Source organism: Phytophthora infestans, genomic scaffold (assembly GCF_000142945.1).
Source record: "Phytophthora infestans T30-4 supercont1.28 genomic scaffold, whole genome shotgun sequence".
In the NCBI taxonomy this organism is placed as follows: domain Eukaryota; phylum Oomycota; class Peronosporomycetes; order Peronosporales; family Peronosporaceae; genus Phytophthora; species Phytophthora infestans.
Genome location: NW_003303731.1, coordinates 1188654 through 1208946, shown reverse-complemented (window position 1 = coordinate 1208946; position 20293 = coordinate 1188654). Strand labels below are relative to the sequence as shown.

Here is a 20293-nt window from a genome sequence, read left to right as displayed (position 1 = left end):
ACTCTATAGTAGAGTTTACTCAACACTGTAGACTTCAATAAAATCGCTTCGGCCAGATTGTCAGTGATCGCAGTAATCACAGCTGTAGCTGGTGATCTAGAAAACAAATCTCGGGCAGCGGTTTAAACTGTATATCTGAGCTCGATTGCATCATCCAATGACTGAGAAACAGGGAGGCCACCACCGACCCCAAAATCGTTTTCCATTGTACAAGTTTCCGCTACATACACACCCCATCGAAAGCTTTAGCTCGAGCATGAATTTTCGTGGTATCTTCGTCGCTACCGTCGCGGCAATCGCTGCAACCGGAGCTCAAACCAAGGTTATTCCGTACGATACGGTTCGGCCATTCCCCCAGCAAGTCCCGACCACTGACGCTCAAAAGGCTATTCTCAAGTACAAGCCCCAGCTAAAAATTGAGGAGGGGTGCCACCCGTACCCGGCAGTACAAAAGGACGGTGCCATCAGTAGTGGTCTCAGCCGAACAACATCGGGTGCAAGGGCCCATCTCTGGGCGCTCAAATTTACGCTCGTTCGACTTGGTTGAAGGGCAAGTGGGCCGTGATGTACGCTTGGTACTTTCCTAAGGGGCGTGCGCCAATCCCTGCCCCACGCTCCTATGGCCATCGCCACGGCTGGGAGTATGCGGTCGTCTGGCTGGGCGAAGCTAGTGCCAATGCGACCATTCTTGGTACATCCATGTCAGCAGCCATCGGATGGGCGAAGGAATCCCCGACTCCAAAGGAGTATCTGGATGGTAACAGTTTGATGGTTGCATACTACTTCAACGACGATTCTATCAATACCGCGGTCAAATACACTGAGGACGCTGGTGAGTTCCAAGACCTTATCACATGGGACCAGCTTTCGGATCTTGCTCGGGACGCTCTAGTTAAGACAGATTGGGATGAGACGCTTTTCAATGTAGCTCGCGTCAAGATGCCGATGAAGGATGGAGTCTTCGTGGAGAAGCTCAACGGAGCTTACCCATTCTAGTGTGGTCTCAAAGAGAAAATTAACATCGGAATGAACAATTTTGCAGAAAAAAATCTGTAAAAACGTCGGAAAGTATAAACTTCAGGATACTGCACAAGTCTCATTCAGCCCGCTCTTGTCATGAGTCGGTATGCACAATGGAGTGGGTAAATAACGTAGTATACCAAATACAACTCCGCGCTATATTGCTATGTACAGAGCGATCTTTTTAAAGATTATTCGTTATAAACGATTTTTATACGATAGGGCGCTATAAACGATTTTTCTCTGCACATTTAGCATTTTTAGCAATTATTGTGGTTTTCATCCATTTTGGCAAAGCGGATCCACTATATCGGATCCGATTTGCTAAACGCCGTCGAAATAGAAAGTAGGGGTAATGTAAGATTGCTATCTCGGGCCGATGGGCACTTTGAATTAAAGGGGAAGTGCCAGAATTGCCGTCTTTGGACAGCATAAGTGATCTGCCCAAACTCATTTGCTAGAGCACTTACAGTCTAACCGCCATAGGAGAATTATAGCACCCTTTTACTCGGCAATCGCGCTACAGTATGCATACGTTTAGTGTTTATCTCTTCCTCATTAAGTAAAGCTGAGTTGTGGGTGGTAAGGTCGTCTGGAGATGACGTCGCCCTCATCATTAAGACCTTATTAATAACAATAATAAGTGGATCACATATAGCTAATTCAAGCCTTATTACCCTACACCCTGCCCAATTTATTTAAATCGGGCCCCGAGATAACACAGCAAATCGGGCGGCAAAATTGATGAAAACCACAATAAATCTTAGCTTATTTTTTTGGACATCATGAAGGCTCAGTGCTGGGGTGTTTTCCGTGGCCTTTTTACACCCTCCCTTCCCAACTCAAGTACTAAGCACCAGTTAGTCATTTTTTTCGACAGCAAATTTGAAGAGATCGGAGAATTAACGCATTCGCATTCGATGGAATTCGAGCCCGCGACAACCGTGCTTCCGTATGGGCCCTCAATATGTCCACAAGGTCCACCTGATCTGCTTATACACATCATAAATACCATCCTAAAACTATACTTACCTAAACTTTGCATGTACTTTGTCTTGTGGGCAGCCGCAGCAGCTATTTGACTACAAAAGTGCATTTATAACACCGTTAAATTGCGCCCTAAGTTTTTAGGAATCTATAGTATCTGCATAAATCCTCATAAAATTCTCCTCTGTAACCGAAAAAGTATTTGCGGCTATAGGTAGACGATTTTTTAATAATAGCGTGTTTGCCGGACCCAAAATGTGCATTTATCGTGGAAAAGTTTGTTGTCACCCGCATAACGTAAACATGCACTGATTCACCCTCCTGCTATTTCTGTTTTTGAAACTGTTGCAGGACATGAGTATTTACATGTCTGAAATTCTGCACCAATCCATGATTGTAATATAGAATTCATTATTGATTCGGGTATTTACGTTTTTTTTTTAATTCGGGAGGTCTCATTTACGTTTCTGCCTCTTCCGATAAGATGCCGCGTGGCAGCGGTGGAGAAAGAAGAGAAACCATGAGCGCGCATAGCGGACTGGACTAGTCCCCCCAGTGTCGAGGCCCGGGCCCATCTGACACGCAGCTTGGTACTGACTCGAGCGTATCGAAAGACATGCATGGTGGTGACAGGGAACCCGGGGAGAGCAACATCAACGGAACCAACGAACCCGGAGAAAACAACTCCGATGAAAAGGAGCGTGGAGTAATAGACGTAGAAGAAGGGCGTGATGTAGCATCCGGGCGTGCTTCCAGATCAGATGCTGGAGAGAAAGAGGATGGGAGCACAACCAGCAGAGAAGCCATAACAGTACCTGTTGATCCACGTAAAGTATCATTCAAGCTGGGAAGCCTGGCAGGCCTATTTCGTTGAACATAGCAAAAGAACCATGCAAGTGATCCCTATGAAGGGGACACTGTTCAGAGCTGAAAGGAACAAGTCGTTAAGAAGATGAAGAAAGGCGAAGATGAGACCCCATTGGTACCCGAAGGCTTCGACACGTACCAGCGCACCTACATTAGAACTCATGGGTGGAAGAAGCGAAAGTCCCCCAGCGATGGAAGTAGACCCCGACAGCACATTCGTCTAACCAATTGCCCCTTCCGATTCGTGGTCGAGTGGAATTTAGTGCGTGAGCTCCACGTGAAAAACGGATGCTTCTCTCACAAACGCCGAGTCTCTGCAGCTGCTTTCGTCGCGCATTCTACCCTACAAGGTGTTTTAGATCCACTGGTAGGTGTACGTGTGGAGGGGATGCTGGCCGTTGGTGCCAAACGGCCCCGGATATACGACTATACCCTAGCGTATGATTGGGACGTTGATACTGTTTGCGGTTGCTGAACCAGAAAATGTATCGTCGGTGGCGGACACGGGCCGTGGTGAAACAGCAAATATTTCACTTGCTTCGGCACACATAAGGAGTAATGCTTTCAACGTTACGTCTTATCGCTGTAGATAACGTTAAAATTTTACCGGTATCGTTAAAAGACTTCGCAAAGATACCGTTATCAGCGCCTTTTCGATCCCGCCGATCAGATTTGTCGAGTCAACACTGACGATCGCGCAAAAGATTCGCCATTCGTGTACTAGAGCAGCCATGGATCCATTGCTGCCGCCGATTTCAACGATGTGGTCTCAGGGAATGGCTTCCGGGGCCGATGACCATCCCGAAGAAGTACTTCGAGCTCAGGATCATCATAGAGCAATGGGCTCAATAGTGCACACGTTTGCGTTGCGCTGTCAATCGCCCAGCCGATCATTTAACGAGCTACAATGTGGTGTAGCGGGGTCAGCAAAATCTGCGAGATTGCTGGGTCCAACTTACCAACTGCGCCCAGACACCGACTAACGGAGGGGGTCCCCCGATGATCCGTGTTCTGCTGAGCTTTCCTCACCTTGTGCCCCGTCCGTAGGGCGGGATCTTGCTCTCTCGGTAACTTCCGAAGAGTTCAAGTGGTGAAGCTTGAGTGTCTTGGCGAGACGTGGGGATGGAGTGGAGCAGCAGTGGTAATATCTTCACTCTGCGTCCGTGGTTGGTTCTGGATCCTAAGCGAATATTCGAGCTTAAGTGGATCCAGGGCCTAGATCTGGGATCTGGCCGTAGGGTTGCCTTGCGGGTGCGTCCCTTGCCTTTGCGTCGTACTTGCCGCCTCCTGTGACGGGATCTTGAGAGTTGAAATCCTCTGGGTTGTAACCGACCACGTAGTAAATTCGGTTAGCCTGTCGGATCTGCACAAGTAAAGGAAAAGCTCATTAGGTTGTAGGATCTGGCCAATGTATTATCCAGTTATCACTACCAACACTAGATTAGCAATTTCCAACCTTCTCCGAGCTCGTACGGCCAATGTAGCTCCGATTCTTGAGGGCAGGAAGGCACTTGTGTGATACTGTGCAAATTGAGTTCTGTATTGATACTTAATCCTATACCTGCCTGGATTTCTACTTTCTATGTCTTTTACTCGTGAAATCCCTTACCAGGCTCGGCTGCATGTCCTTTCTTTCCTTGACCCATCATCCCAGCTGTATTATCTTCAGATCCACCGGATCCATGTCGTAATCAATATGGTTACCCTATTGTGGGTACACTCATCCGAATCCAGGTCGCCTGGATCCACTTCACTGTAAGGGTACACTCGTCATGGATCTGAGCTATCCAATCATCCAACATCATCTTGCAACCGTCTGTGATCTCCATTGTCCCACGAAAGCTCGAGATCCACTGCATCCACCATCCCTGTATCCTGTATCCAGGTCCCTCTATGCGGGATCCTCACCTCCTGGGATCCGAGCTCGGACATGGGATCCGGGACACCTCGCGGTGGATCTTGACTTCTCGTTAGTCGTGGATACTAGATCCACCTTCAGATGACACCTACCATCATTCCTTCATAGGATCCACACTCGATCCACCCGTATATAGTATATCCCATATCCACCTAAGTGAATCCAGGTAAGGGTGGATCCGAGATAGGTCTTGGTGAATCTTGCCTTCCTGTACATCACTCACACCAGATCCATCGTCGTTTCATACGTCATGGCTAATCCACCTCAGGCAACTTGCATCCGCGCCGGACGATCCGAATCCTCTCTAATCACTTGAAATTGTCACTCATTCGGGATAGTGACCCCGCGTAAGGTTCATTTTCTTATTTCTGAGAAAGCACTTCGCCACAACAATCAAGTAGTCCGCCAATTCGTACCCGTCTTACCTTTGATGACGCCGACGATGCGAACGCTCGGCAGGCCGAGATCCCGGGACTCTAACAAGACACGATCACGACGTTGCTGCTGAAGTAGCCTCCATAAATAGATCTTATTGCGATGAAGAAGCTACGAAACGTCCGACACGCAAGCGCCCCGATTCTCGCGGTCTTGTAGGGCCTTATAAACTCCTGTTTGTGGGTCCTAGTGGTCACGAAGTATGTGAAGCTACTTCACCAGCAAATACCTTGGCAAAACGAACAAGTACGCCGCAGCGCGGATCCATTTTGCGCAATCGTAATGCTGATACTTCGGCTAGTGCTCGCCGCAAGCGTGTTGGTAAGCCTCCCGCCACAACAACGCGTCAAAGGGGTAGGGACAGTGTTCAGACGTATTTAGTGGTGGGAAGGACGAGTATGTGGAAGAACCGATCAGTGTTGCCGATGATATGCTGAAAGACGAGTGCGAGTCTCAAGTCCGGCAATATTTAAGAGATGCACATGGAGCTCCCGTTACTACTGATGCATTGGGCTGGTGGGCGAAACGACAAACTAAATACCCGTTCGTAGGGGCTTTGGCTAGGAAGTGGCTCGGGTGTATAGCAACTTCTGTGCCGTCCGAGCGTGCATTTTCAAAAAGCGGAAATGTAGCCACCACGAGACGCTGCTCGTTAGCCCCCGATATTATTCGTGATACATTGTTTGTAAGCGAAAACTACGAAGAGAACGATGACAACGTTCCCAGTGAGCAAAGTGATAGCAGTGACGAGAAAGGCAGGTAACATTCCGCTGTCTAGGTTGACGTCGAGTGCTTCTGGAGGAGGAATTGAAGTCTGCAAAACAGCAAACTAGCCGAGCAAGGAAGAATAGTCATGATACAGTCCCTAGCTGTCAGCCTAGACGTACCCGCGATATGGAGACTGCCTAGCCTCGGACCCGAGAATTGCATACGGATGCCTGTCCAGTAGAAGTTGTCGCCGTGACTTAGGATGCACTTAGGGCCGCTGAGGCAACACAGGCCAGTTGGCTCATGAGGTTTGCCTCGACTTCTTTAGCATTCACATCGTAGCTAGTGTACGTGGACGCGTGAAACACGAGTCTTTCGCGACTGGTCAGCAACGCTATGTTAACCAATCCGGATGGAGATTTTTTTAACCAATCAAAACACATATCGTTATCTCATCGCTATCGCTTCGGAAAACCCCAGATAACGTTACGCAATCGTCGCGGGGATAAGAGTGAACCTTAAAAGCACTAATGAGGAGAGTGTTCGGCGCTTTGGCTCTACTTGCGGATTGCAGCCACAAAACGAACCGTTACGTCACCTACAGAACCGGTACAGGATTATTTCAGGAATTATACGATTGTATAGGTACAATTATGAACTATTTACGTTTATGGGATGAACGAATTTGGTGATGGAGTTGTGTGCTACAGTCGCTTATTTCACTAATGGCGATTGACATTTGAAGAGGACCATTGCACAATTTAAGAGGTCACATACTACACGTATCAATTTGCTGCGAGTTATAGTGGTAGACAAGGACTTGAACGAGATTCGAGTGCTGGAGACTATTTCCCCCGAAGCTAGGATCCTCATTTTTTACTTTCCGTCATGACGAGTGGACAAAAAACAGATCATACAATGCCCCATCCCTCGTACCACGCGAACACCGTGATAAAATGCTCTGAGTCATGGCTCCACCCGTCAAAGGCGAGCCTAAATCGCTCAGGCAGCGATCGAGCGCTCTACAGAGCGGGCACAGTCCCCATGACCCTCCGAAGCGTCTCAACTGAGACAGGTTGTAAATTAATGTATCTGACATTACATTGTAACAAATAATTTTTTTTTTTAAAAATCACAAGTGAGCGTACCGTCCAGCGCGCTTGCTCTCGCAGAACGAGAGGTAGGTAGGTAGCACTTGACCAGTAAATTCCAGCCACCCGAAGGGCGTTTTGAGCACTCTGGCTGACGTAGAGCTCGATAGCCCAGTCTGACCGAGCGTAGCGGCTAGCATCTCCTTGGCAAAGGAAATGCTCCCGCCTGATGTGCTGCATCAGGTTCGTGAAGCCAGTCGCAGTGACACCCTTGCAACTCGAGGATCATCTCGTCGTTCTAACCACGACATGTCCGGAAGTAAAAATTAGCTACTAGGCTGTTGGTGGAGGTGCCTAGGGAGACAGAGGGGCAAGCATTTTGGGGGTTGGTAGTGCTGTTTGGCTTCTTGTAAATTCGGAAGTGAGAAGGTTTTTGTGGTGGCTTCGAGATGCGGCTAGATTTGTGGTGCCCTTTAACCAAACAGGAGCTCTATGTGTAAAGGAGCGATGATTATGGTACGTTGATTACGCTATCGATGATTAGACGAGTAGGATGATTGGACAAGTGTTGGTGATTGGATGCACCAAATGATTGGATGAGCTAGGTAGTGACGACAGTGTAAGCTCCGATGAATCAATCACTTCGGAATCTTCCTTCTCCCCCTCAAGTGTATTCGCCCCGGCCTTCTCCCCGAGTGGTGACTCTTCCCTTTGCTCCGTACAGGCCTAACGTTTCCCAAAACCCGTGACCTCTATCGGAAATGGTACGAAGCTGCTGAACAAGGCCGTAAATTGGCCGGCAAAGTTGCCTTGCTCGCACTTCTGGACGTCCTTGAAAGCCAGCAGCCTGGTTTGATCGAGTGCCAGAGCCGCCTTACTATCGTTTTCGTAAAGCACGGCGAAGCTGAGTAAAAAAACCAAAATTCAAACGTTTCCTAAATCCTGTAGTAATAAAGGATCCGTTCAACATGCTCTCTGCGAAGCTACTAGACTCATGTTTGAAGCTCCTACCAGTATTCAATTCAGAAGACGACGCAACTATTGTGGACGACTCTCAATCAACGCAGGATACGAATATAAATAAGACTACAAGTCAAAGCCACATCGAGCCTCTTGTAATTAAGGACGTTGGTAGTTTTCTAGGAAGCCGATTGAGATATTCAAGAGGGTGCAGAACTTGAAGACTATCATACACATGGGGATTGATATGGATAAGTGGCTTACCGAAGAAGGCATTCCTCACTTCCAGCCAAATACCACGATATTGCAAACAAAGTGGCACGTCAAGTCTTGGCGTCATACCCACTCAAAAGAATTCCAGGCCTTCCAAAACTTGCCGGATTATAACTTCGCGATCCACCATGGCTCAATGCTGCTGCAACACGGGCGCTGAGTAGGCGGCTCACCTACGATTACACGACGTGTAGATTTGCTGCGTTTCAGCTGTGGCCACAAAGAAGCGGACGCGAAGCTTTGAAGACCCTCCGGCTCATAAAACTATTCGGAATCGTTTGCTACAGCAAGTCGGGGAGAGTGGTGTGGAAACTGTCATGCTGCCTTTGAATTTCGAAATGCTCACTGGTGTTGCGTGATAGTTAAGGTGATCGCCAAGCGTATTTATTACCACGACCCACTTAATTAGGCTCCATACGTGAGCGCGGCTAAACCAGTGCGAACACATCTCAAGATCAGTACTATGACGTGATTCTACAGAGCAATCCAACCCAGTTTGATGCCTACAGCTGCGGCGTGAGCGCGTGCTGGATGTCCATACGTCAAGTCGTACAGGGACAGCCTTTGGATATGAGCTCGACGTCGCTCACGAGACGACGGTTCAATTATTTTACTTACAGCATTTGCTGCAAATGTCCAAACGGTTTCGAAACGTAGTGGTATCGAGATATTCGATCTCCATTATTTTTCGTACTTAGACGAAGTTTGGAAAAAAAATGATGGCTTCTGCTTTAAAACTCCGTACGGTCACTAAACCGAGTTCACTGCACAGACCATTAAAAATAACAGATTCCATCACGCTAAGCCTCTTTCGGGCCAACGACTCGAAAAATGCTTAAACGTGGATTGAACCATTGATGCTACTGCTAACACCTTCCGCCTCAACCGTTGTTCACGTTGATACCGCCAACGAGGGTTCGCTGGCTTCTGTAGCATCTCTCCGCTGTCGGTCTGCTCGTCCGTATCCCATTGAAGAATACGCTCCGGATATATTAGAATTATTTCTCTGGCCCACTTCAAAACGACAATTGGGTTTTTTAACCCCTTGGTTCCCGGAAAAGTGTATCGAAAACGCTTAAATATATGTCGTATAATACGACATAACCATGTCACTTGTAATTCGTATTTAGTAGACTTTCCACTTGCGGGAAGGTGTATCAAGTTTGAGCAGGTTGTTTTAGCAATGTCGTAAATTATACACCTTTCCAATCACCACATTGCACTCAATGTCGTAACTTCCTACCATACCACAACAGAGACAGTGGAAGATGGTACAAAGAGCCGCCTTAGAATCCTATTTGATAGTAAAAGGTGAATCAAAAAGTACATCAATTCAAACAAGTAAGCATTACGATTTGACATATGCTAACACTCATCAGCAAGTCTGCAGACAGGATCACTTCGTCTCGCTCTCATTCTCATTATCGACGTCTTCAGCAGCACCACGAAGGTGTAGCTCCCGGCGCGTTCTCTTTCGTGCTCCAGCTTCCCGACCTGGACGTCGCAAGACGACCCTCTTCCCCAAGGTACGTGGAATGGCTTGACCGCAGTCGAAGTCGTCGTGCCAAATCTCGAAGCATGTCTTTGCAGTTCCCTTGTACTGACGACGGATCTTGTTACACAGCCAGCATTTTGCTTCGTCGACGGAACAGCGCTCGCAGAAGAAGGTCGTCGCAAACGACTTCTTCTTTCTGTCCATTCGTAGAAGAGCGCAGACCTTGCAAGACCTTTGACGACGCTTCTGAACTCCGCTGACGGTTACCCAGTCCTCAGACTGCTGAACCGTGTGCGTAATACTGACAGGTGCACGCCTGCGAGTCTGACCAGTTTGTGGTGGCGTTACAGCCACACCGGCGAAGTCCCCAGCTTTTAGCTGAAGGAGCTGGTTCTGGAGGACGCCAAACCACTCTCCGCGCGTCATAATCGGTGTTCCCTACATTGTTGCAGCTTTCTTGTGCGAAATGTAAGAGTTCACCAATACTAAATCGATAAAGCCTAAGAATAAGCTTTTGTAGTATTTTTTGAACTTGGTTGACAGTTGTAGAGAGTAATTTTGAAGGCGGAGTTGATCGTGCACATCAACTCCGCCCATCCAGCGCTGGTAGTCTGTTACAGCGGCCGGACACGGTACTGTGATAGGTCCCACCTGCTTCACTTTCCGGTTGATTGTCGAAGGTGTCATTACAGAGCCTGTGCACAAGTAGTGCACAGGCTTGCGATCCCACCAGTGAAACGCGATCATGCTAGGTACCGCAACGGACCGAGAGAAGGTGAAGGACCCACGAGGGATCCTAGCTGGCCGCGACTGTCGCTTCTCAACGATGTTCTTGTCCAAACCCAACCGGTTGATCATGACAGTGCCAATTACGTAGATGCTCATGCCGAGAAGCTCGATGGCAAGTAAGACGGACGAGTAGAACCGGTCGACAACTACTGCATGCCACGCGTGTCGCGAGTTCGTTCCAAGCACAATCTTCAGATTTCTAATGACCGCTGCAGCACCGGTCTTATGATCAACTGAGTTGTCAGCGCCGTCACTGACATCTCGTTTTCCAGCGTAAACTTCGAATCTAAAAAGGTTACGACATAAACACTTATATTTAGCAAAACACGTCATAAGTTACGACATAAATAAAAAAAAGTGAATGTACCTGTGGCAATAAGCAGTTCTGGAGTCGCAGACCATGAACATCTTGGACCCGTAGCGGTGAGGCTTGTCCGGCATAAACATGCGGGTTGTGTTTTGATTTGAAGTAGAAGGCAAAACACCTTCATCAAACGAAAAACGGCTGGGAGAGACCATCCCGTAAGAAATCGTTGCTGTATCTTGTCTACAACAGGCCTGAGCTTCCATAGCTTGTCACGTGTTCGCTCGGCCTCGTTGTCAACAAAGTGTAGGTCGCGCATGATGTCTTGGCATCGATTGCGAGCCATGAAACGACCAAAGGTGCCTGCTGGCACCGCACCATCCTCGACCATAGCCCAATGCGCTGCAAAGCGGCGCTTCTGTGGACACAGCATCCGTGCCACAAGAAGCCCAATAACGTGCAGAATCTCGTGGGTTTGGTAGCCAGACTTTGACTTCAAACGACGTCGTATTTGTTTCACTGTCTCGCGACGACTTCCCACTTGCTTGGCTTGAATAGCCTGAGCACGTCTGTCAACTTGCTGAAGGCCGTACCTATTAGTCTCCACGTTAATATTGACCCACAGTGACTTGGGCATGAAATAGAAAAATGTTTGAATAGGGGAGTGACTGAGGTCACATAGCTCGCGAACTGGATGAGCGTCTTCATAACTGAGCCCCGAGTACGCGGCCACGCCTTCTTCAAACACCGATGACACAGGCGTCCACTCCATTGCACGTAATCGCTCCTCGCGCTGCTTTATAGCACGCTTGTCAAGCGCATTTTCCACCAATCTGGAGCGAAGCCACGAAAGCTTCGTCCATATACACAGCATCGTCTTCAGACAAGACGTCATCATCTGCATCTCGTTCACCGCGATCTGCAGGCTCTGCTATCTCGTCTTCATCAAGTACTCCTCCGTCGCTCTCACCGGAGCTGAAACTCTCGTAGGAGCTCATCTTCTCGTCCTCCGGTACGAAGTGGATGTCCTTCTTCACATGAGCGCGTGGGCGCAAGACGCGGTCTGCAGTAGCTGGCACAATATCTTGCTCTGTCTCGCTCTCTACCCCAGACGCCTTCGACAGGATATGCAAGCTTGCAGCCGCATCTCGATGTGATTCATCAGCGTGAAGGTCGCTAAGTTGCGTGACGAATGCCCTTGTCACCACTGACTGATCGAGATCATCGTCCGACTCGCTCGACGAGCCGAACAACGCGTTCAGCGTTTCTTGAGAAAGCTGAGCGCTCGTGTCAATCTGCGACACCCGAATGGCCTCGTCCATCGAGGCTTGTGTAGCTGGTACTGGACACGTGAGTGCAGCACTAGATTCGCTTACCGTCTTTTCGTACGCTTCCGCCACCTCCACATCTCCTACCTCCTTACTCGCCGGACTCTCATCCACAACGCCCTTGTCTCCGATGTCTACGTCGTCTACGTTCTCACTCTCGCCCAGCAATCCCGACTTCAGAGCGTGTGCGACTAGCGCGCTCTCGCCAATGAGCACGTTAGCTCCATCGGGGCTTGTGTAGCTCCGCTCTCTCGCGAGGCCGCTTGGTCTTTTTGATGTCCAGCCTACCGCCTTCAGCTGCCTCCAGAAATGGCGAAAGTCGATGTCTCGAGCGACGGTGGCAACGGCGGCGGTCTTTCCGCGTTTGCTGGACCGGATGCGCGCCATCCGGCAAATTCTGGAATGAGTGGTCTTACAGGTCTAGTGGCTGGGCGCGGGAAAATATCCAGTGGGAACTGATTTTCTGCACCCCTTTCCCTGTCTTGTTTTTGGATTTACCCCAGTTACCTCTTGAGCCTTATTATATTTAAATGACTTGGTTAAAGTATTGCTTGAGCCATTTCCTAATGTAAGTCTCATTATGTCGTAACTTACGACATAGCAATTTCGTTATGTCGTAAGTTACGACGTTGGGAACCAAGGGGTTAAGGATCGTATATCGACGAAAAAAAAGCTCTATTGGATAAAATACACCCAAGATTACGCCTGTCGAAGAATATTAATTTTAAGCCTTGTGCAAGCCAATTTGTCACGCCCTCTTCCTCCTAGGTCAACTATATCTCACTCAGCATCGTTATATGATCCAAACGCGACTTTACAAACCGCATATGCTTGACGAAATTCCCCTGACCTAACTAATTGAGAAAATTTCTCTCCACCATAGCCATTTTTCAGCTAATTAACCTTCTATTTTGTATTCATAAATCTTGGGAATTTTTTTGTCTCTGCTGATTGACCAGTTCGAGCTGGTGGTTTTGGCTAACGCATCGGATTTTGGAGATAAACCTCGCTCTCGCAACGCCCAAATTGTAGCGCTCTCAGCCCGTTTCTGCGTAAGTGAGTGCGTGTAGCGGAAGCGAATAGGCCGATCTATCCGCCCTTAATATGGGTGTAGTATCGCTACATATTTACTGAGCTGCGACAAAACCTAACGGGAAAAGCTTAATTTCAAGTAAAAGTTGGCTCACTTGCGAGTAAAGAGAAAAAATGGAGGTTTTACGAGTAAAAATCATGCAATGACATTAAGTAGTCTCCCGGAGATCTTTTACGAGTAAAGAGCTGCGTGTTTACTACTATTCCGGTGTGTTAGTGATGTCAAAACCGAGCGTGTAGCTACGTGCCAATGCAGTAGCCAGCTCCTCACACTGCATCACTATGACCTCTCCATCTGAAAAACGAACTGGCCAAGCGTATCTTCCTCCATTCGCCCGCCACGCAATCACTTTTCCAACGAGGCTCTCCCGTTTCTTTTCGCCGTTGTCAACTACCTCGAACTCGTGCATGATTGATCAGTGGAGGCATCTTCCCGGAGCTTTCGTTAGCTGTTGCATGAGGTTCTTAGCACTAAAGAAGTGCTCGTCGCTAGAATCCCGTACGAGGGCTCCACGACGTTTTGGCTGTCGTCCTGGTAAACGACGAGCGGGTATGGCTCATAGGGCGTCATCCATACTAAGTTTACCGAGTAGCGACAGCGTTGACAGGACGTGTTCGCAGTTCCAACCACTTTGGCGCACGTCTTTGCTGTCGCAGGTGCAGCAACGTCTTATAGTTTCAATCTACAAATAATAGAAATTACGAATGACACGTTAACAATACCATATACTCCAAACCGTGCAATTACACTTTACCTCATTCGACCGCCAAGTTGGTTTGTGTACCAGCGTTTCCAGAGTTTCGTCGTGAACTGTGACGAAATGTAGCGACGTAAAGAGCAGCGGTGCGTCTGTGATGGACTTACCGCGTGGAATTTTACCTTTGGTTAAGTCTGTCACGCGCTTTACTCGAGCCGGAGTGACTGGGATACCGGTGTATGGCTGCAGCGGGCTGATCACATAGTCGGGTCTATTGAAAGCAATGGCCCGCACGACCTTAGAGCGTGGTTTACAGAGACAAAGATAATTCTGTTTGTCACCCAGAAGCACTCGCGCTCGAACAAAGCACTCACTTACGATTGACCTTGCCGACAAAAAAATGTTTTTTTTAGTACAAATGTAACTTGCAGCAATAAATTATTAGTACAAACCTTCTCCATAACGACGCAGCGTAATCGATGCTTGATCCATTGTAGACACACGCAGAATACCAGGAAGTGAGCTGTTCAGGACCGTCGCCGTGTTTGCTCGCAGCGAGTTCACAGCTGCCTTTTTAATGGCTCGGTGATACGATTCTAGTGGGTTCTGAGAGGGGAGGATTTCCTGCACAGACCCGGCTGCACCCACAAACCAGGAACCCCACGGTGGTGACACGTAGGTCAGCTCAAACCAGTCAGCGTACGCAACGTGTCCGTCTTGCTTCCACTTCTTAACGCACAATTTGACCAATTCCGCAAGCTGGTCTCTCGTCTTCGCGTGATATAGCCACTTTAAATGCGGGTAGACGACATCTTCGAAGTAGCTTTCGTCGTGAAGTAGTTCCCGAGCCTTTTCTCTACTTTTTCGGGCGAAGTGGGGCCAGCAGGTTAGAAGCGTTACATCAGGCCACACCTCCTTAAAAGGGCTTGAAATGCATGTAGCATGATCGAGGCTTCTAAATCGAATCTTCAAATCAGAGTTGAACAGCATCTTACTAAACCGTCTCATGATTTTGAAGAGCTCACGATACGCTAGTGCATGCTCAGTGCGGACAAACATGAACATGGTGCGTAATACTTAGATTAGCCACCGCGTACATACCGAGTCCCGAAGGTCCCAAAGTTCACTAAGTCCATCCGCCGAAGTGTAGCTTGTAAGTACCATCCGTTGCGGCCAGTATACCGCCTCTTTCCTGTCCTAACACGGCACTCCAAATGTTCAGCATAATTCTCCGACTAGAGAAAATAATCCCAAACGATGTCTCCTCCGACAACAGGGTGCTGGAATACGTGCAGAACTATCATTTCATCCATCGCGTCTCCCAAGAAAGAGTCGAACCTCGGCTCACCCGTACAATCGGAGGCGTTTGTCCGTAAAAAGCCTCCGCAGACTTGCACATCTTGCCGTGACTCCATTCGAGTAGGGCGGCAGGTGTAGTTATTTTCAAGTTTCCTTAAAATTTTAAAGATTAATACATTAGAGCAATTTCATAATTACAATAACAGAAAATTACCTTCATCTTTTTTGGTGAGCCTTGCCTTCCGGTTCTTGAGTTGGGCAGTAGTCGGAAGAATACTGAGCATAGCCGCGTTGCCAACATGGTTCTCCTGAAGAATCTTAAGGCACTTTTTCGGGCCTGCTCCCCCAGAAAGTATAGCATCAACTTCCCGCTTCACAAGCACGGAAATTCCGTATTTCCGTCCATTTAACTCGGGACCGATGTGAATACCGCTGGATTGTAGACTTATTAAGATTTCCCCTGATTCGTCCTTGCTGGAGACGAGACGGACAAACTTCATGCAGTTTGTGTGTGATGAGCACTCGTAGACAGAAAATGAACCAAAAGGTCCATAATTATAGAGGAACCGAAACGTCCATCCGTCTCGCAGCATCATGGCTGCTATAGCCTCTTCTTTCGACCCGTGCGTTGACAGCACGGCATACCGACGACGTTGAGCTGTACCCTCGGCTTCATAGGCATTCTCCACGTCCGCTAAGGGAGCAAGGTCGTCCATTCCGCTGCCAATATAGAAACTAAATGTTGACTTAGCTCTGTTAAAAACTTCCTCTCTATCTCCACCAGTCATTATCTTACACATGCTTTCAAAACGCACTTAGGGTGGGAATTTTAAAATTCAGTAAAACAAACCGCAGAAAATAATAAATATAGGAAGCATTTGCAAATCAAGATTTTTGATAACTATCACTAGAAGATGACAAATGAAACGTTTGGCGGGACCCCGGGGTCCCACCGGGACCCCGGTATCCCCATCAGAAACCGGTATCATTTTTAAGTTGATTTGAAATTAGTATGACTGAACTTGAAGTACTTATTCTTTCTGTTGTGTGTGTGACGTGAAGAACTGCAAGATGGAAGGTTGGTTACTGCGTGGCTTTGCTGAAGTGCTTGTCTTTTTTTTCAACTTCTTCTTCTTTTTGCTACTGTTGGTGTCGCTGGACGTGGCCTTGACATTCTGTAATGACTCTGGTACGTTTTAATAATAGTGCAAGTGCTGAGAGGGAATGGAGAAGTATTTAGCTGATAGTGATTTTAACCTGCTCGCTGATAGCTCCTTGACAGGGTGGCGAGGGAGTCGCATGGATGAAAGAGACGCTTCAAAAATTTTCTTGACCGTGGGGCCGAATAGATCCGCCAGAACAGCTTTTCGAACAGCTTCAATGTTTCCACGGGCAACCATCGAGAAAGAAATCGAGTTTTCATCCGACGTTCCTGCTGTACTACGAGCAGTACAAACTCCGCAATCAATCTCAAAAAGGTAGTTTGAGGTGTAACCCCCAGGCGGTGGGATAAAGTATTTGCTCAACAACTCGTTCCAGCCCCCATAGAATGGTCGATTGGCATCAGTGTGATCTAAAAACACACCCTGTACACTTTTCACCTTGTTCACCTCTTTAATCAATTCTTTTGGTGTATATAAGTTCAATCCTCGAGTTGCCCGTTGACACCAAGCAATAACGCGGTCAGCAATATTGTGAGAGTGTCCAAGTAGTAAATAACAAGCACTACTTTCTTGTAGGGAAATATCACCGAAAGAAATGCAAAGAACACTAAAACTGCTTTCGATTTGTTCTGCCCCACACAATTGTCCAATATACTACCTCGTTGTGCTTAGCTCGTGATATAATTGAAAGATGGTAGTTCAAACGTAAGCTACATAGCGCATTAGCATCTTTTCCTTGCGCTCGTTCGTCATAGAAATACACGTTGTTGACACCATTGCTGATGTCTGCCACTACAAAGTTCTGCAAAATGAGATTGCTGTTGAAATAATTCGCCGAAGGGCGAACATGACCATAGTACGGCATGGATATTCCACCTCTATAATCTTCTGCCTGGATCTGAATGACACATTGCGCCGTTAAAACTGAATCTTCTGCATTCAAAGCTGATGATTCGATTTGTTGGCCAATTTTCATGTCATTTTTCGTCATGACACTGTAAATGAGGAAGATCTCCACATTCGGAAACTGCATCGTAAGTATCAGGAATAATACATTCGGGAAGGCTTTGTTCTGGTGCATGTAACGCTGAGTAGAATTTTATAAAAGAAGAAATAAATCGCCGGCCCATGGCACTATCGAGATGCATTTGTTTTTTTGGATGAAGAGACTGCCGTTCATCATCGCTGAGATCAGGTTGTTTCAGTTAAATATCGATGCGTACGCAGCAGTCACAAACATCCTCAGCGGTGCGAGTAAGACGTACACCAGGGTAGAAGTAGTGAACGTATTGTATGAACCGGGAATAACTCATGACACGCGCCGTATGGTTTGTACGTGTAAGTTTTTTTTCATACCTACCGTGAACGACTGTCCATTTCAGATTAGGCTCGGTGAAGTACTGCCGAGGTCGTCTATGAGCACACGGAAACCCGTCTTCAAGTAGCCAAGTCTCACAGTGTTTCTTCAGTGCAGCAATAACATCGTCACTAGTGCATGCCAAGGTCGTTGTGGCTCGCGACGAGTGTGTAACGTTTCAACTCCTTCCTCCAGTACTTTCCGCAGTCTTGCAATGCGGCTACCACCCACAGGTATAACAGCTCGAATTTCTCGCTCCGATAATCCTTGTTGAAGAAACTGAATGACTATTCCTTCTGACTGTTGCCACTCGCTTCCATCTCGCCTTGTATTCATTTGATCCCAGTCGCTACGAATCTTCTTAACGGTATCTTCTCCTAGCTTTTCACATACACGTATATACGCGGTCTCTTTCCTGTCGACTCGTTTTGCACGCTTTCGAGGCGGGACGGTTGAGCGTAAGCCGCCAGACGCCCGAGACGACATTTTCCGCAGCGACACCCGATCGAAACTGAAGATTGTGTCACAAGTCGCGACTGCCCAAAATAACACAATACCCAGCATATTTTATGCGGGACCCCGGGGTCCCGCCAAACGTTTCAAATGTCTTTCAGCTGAAAGAAATAGGAGTGCGAGACTTTCAAAACACAGTAAATAGAATTGATTGCTATTAATAGACTACAGTGTCTTACACTCGATCTCGACGACAAAAGTATCGACATATGTACGGACTGGTATCTCAAGGAGCCTACCGTCTTACCCCGCACAAAGCACCCAGGCGTACTAAAAAATATTATGATGTGGTTCAGAACAGTGTGTAACCTCGATTACAACGTGAAGTAGAATACAAGAACACACCGCGGGAAGCGTTCTATTAAATTAATGAGCTCTAAGCCAATGAGTTTAGAACGACTCTAATGCATGTAGAAATCTACTCTCCACCCATTCTTTTATTGTAGTTGAGACCATCAACGCTCAACTGCTCATTCTAAAAATATCTGAACAAGCTTTGACATACCTTTTGTGTGCGGGGAATTACATGTACCTCTTCCCTGATGGGCCCTCAATTGACACAACCAGAATCGATCCATGGACCAGCCGTATGCCAATCCATGCTTCGATCAGGTGAGCCGTCAGCACATAATAAAGTGACGTACATGCATATCTATTTGTAGCTGTATAATCTCCACCTGACCTGTGCGTCCTTCAACGTTAAGAAGTTTGCTCGTAGAATAGCGCCTAGGCACTCAAAACGAATAAAGCGCTCACTGGGCGCTATATTTTATTAGTATGCCTGGGCGCTCTGTGCGGGGTAAGACGGTAGTGCCCAGCTTGGAGCTTTAGGTAGAAGCTCAGTCATGATTTTCCTTCTTACAAGAGAAGTGCTCAAGAATACAAGAAAAACTTTACATTTACGTGATAGACCTAAATTCCTACGTCGGCCTGCTACATACATGACCCCGACCTACGGAGGATTACCGCGACAGTATTTTGCCAAAATCCATGCAAGTCTGGGTAGTGGCAATGTGACGGGGTCACACAGCACCTTGCGCTAGAGGAAGTTATCTCCCGAGAGTATACAAACTCTCAGTGAACGGCAGTTCACAGGTCCCCTCTTTAATTCAAGAGAGCGAAGTGACCTAAATAAGGTAGATTGTAAACTGAGTATATTTATAGGTAGGTTAAGTTTGGGTTTAATACAAACTATAAGTTACCTATAGAAATGCAATGTCGTTTGACCAATGGTTGGCTTTGAACGACCTTGGTACCTTGTACCAAGTATCCCGGAGTATGACGTGTCATACGGTTGAAGTGTGAAGTGTCACACTTCATGTAACCAGGGTACACTTAGGGCTACGTACCCCGTTACATCCTCCCCCACTTAGGTTCGGTTTACCGACCAATCAGAATGAAGAGATGTTCGTCACAAACGCTCATTCTCAAAGTCGAAAACCATCGACTTGGCCGCGCGAGCGCGGCGGAGGCTCACTTCACAGTTAGAGCCTCGAGCAACAACCTGTGCGCTCTTCGTCTAGGTCTCCAATTCGACCGTTATCATGCCTCGTGGCACTGCAAAGAGCGGTGCGAAGACACGCTCCAAGGCTGCTGCCGGTAAGGCGCAAGCCAAGAGCACTAAGCCTCACGGCAAAGGCTCTGCACTCAAGGAGGCTACTCAGGTGGCCTCCGAGGCGATCGGTTCCTCGGGTGACGCGGCTGTGGACAAGCGCGCAAGCAAGCGCCGCAGCCTGTCACCCTCGGCCTCTGACAATCGTCCGAACCCTCGGTTCGTGGAACATGAGTTCAACTCTGGCAGTGAGGACGAAGCCGAGTCCGAGAGCACTCACCATGCTCCTGCGGACTCTGTGGGAGGGCACAGCCCAGTACCCAGTGAGCACAAAGATGACAGCGTGCAGTCGCTCGCTAGTGATCAAGGTGATCACAGGCCCAGGACCTCTGTGCGCTCCGAGAGTCCGGCCGTCAAGGCTAAGGCCGCTCCCAAAGCCGGTGG

The 20293-nt window shown here is 47.9% G+C and overlaps 2 protein-coding genes and 1 pseudogene across 2 annotated transcripts; 1 reads left to right on the top strand and 2 right to left on the bottom strand.

The window, feature by feature from the left end:
* Positions 1 to 259: 259 nt before the first annotated feature.
* Positions 260 to 996, top strand: PITG_13351 (annotated as a pseudogene; the record flags this gene model as incomplete).
* A 15910-nt stretch (positions 997 to 16906) lies between these two features.
* PITG_13349 (uncharacterized protein) lies at positions 16907 to 17575 on the bottom strand (the record flags this gene model as incomplete). The annotated part of the gene is made up of 4 exons (XM_002899948.1): positions 16907 to 16912; positions 17015 to 17085; positions 17133 to 17319; positions 17456 to 17575. 4 exons carry the CDS (start codon positions 17573 to 17575, stop codon positions 16907 to 16909), a joined length of 384 nt encoding a protein of 127 aa, XP_002899994.1.
* A 317-nt stretch (positions 17576 to 17892) lies between these two features.
* PITG_22996 (uncharacterized protein) lies at positions 17893 to 18348 on the bottom strand (the record flags this gene model as incomplete). The annotated part of the gene is made up of 1 exon (XM_002899947.1): positions 17893 to 18348. The coding sequence occupies one exon, from the start codon at positions 18346 to 18348 to the stop codon at positions 17893 to 17895; it is 456 nt and encodes a 151-aa protein (XP_002899993.1).
* Between the last annotated feature and the right edge of the window lie 1945 nt (positions 18349 to 20293).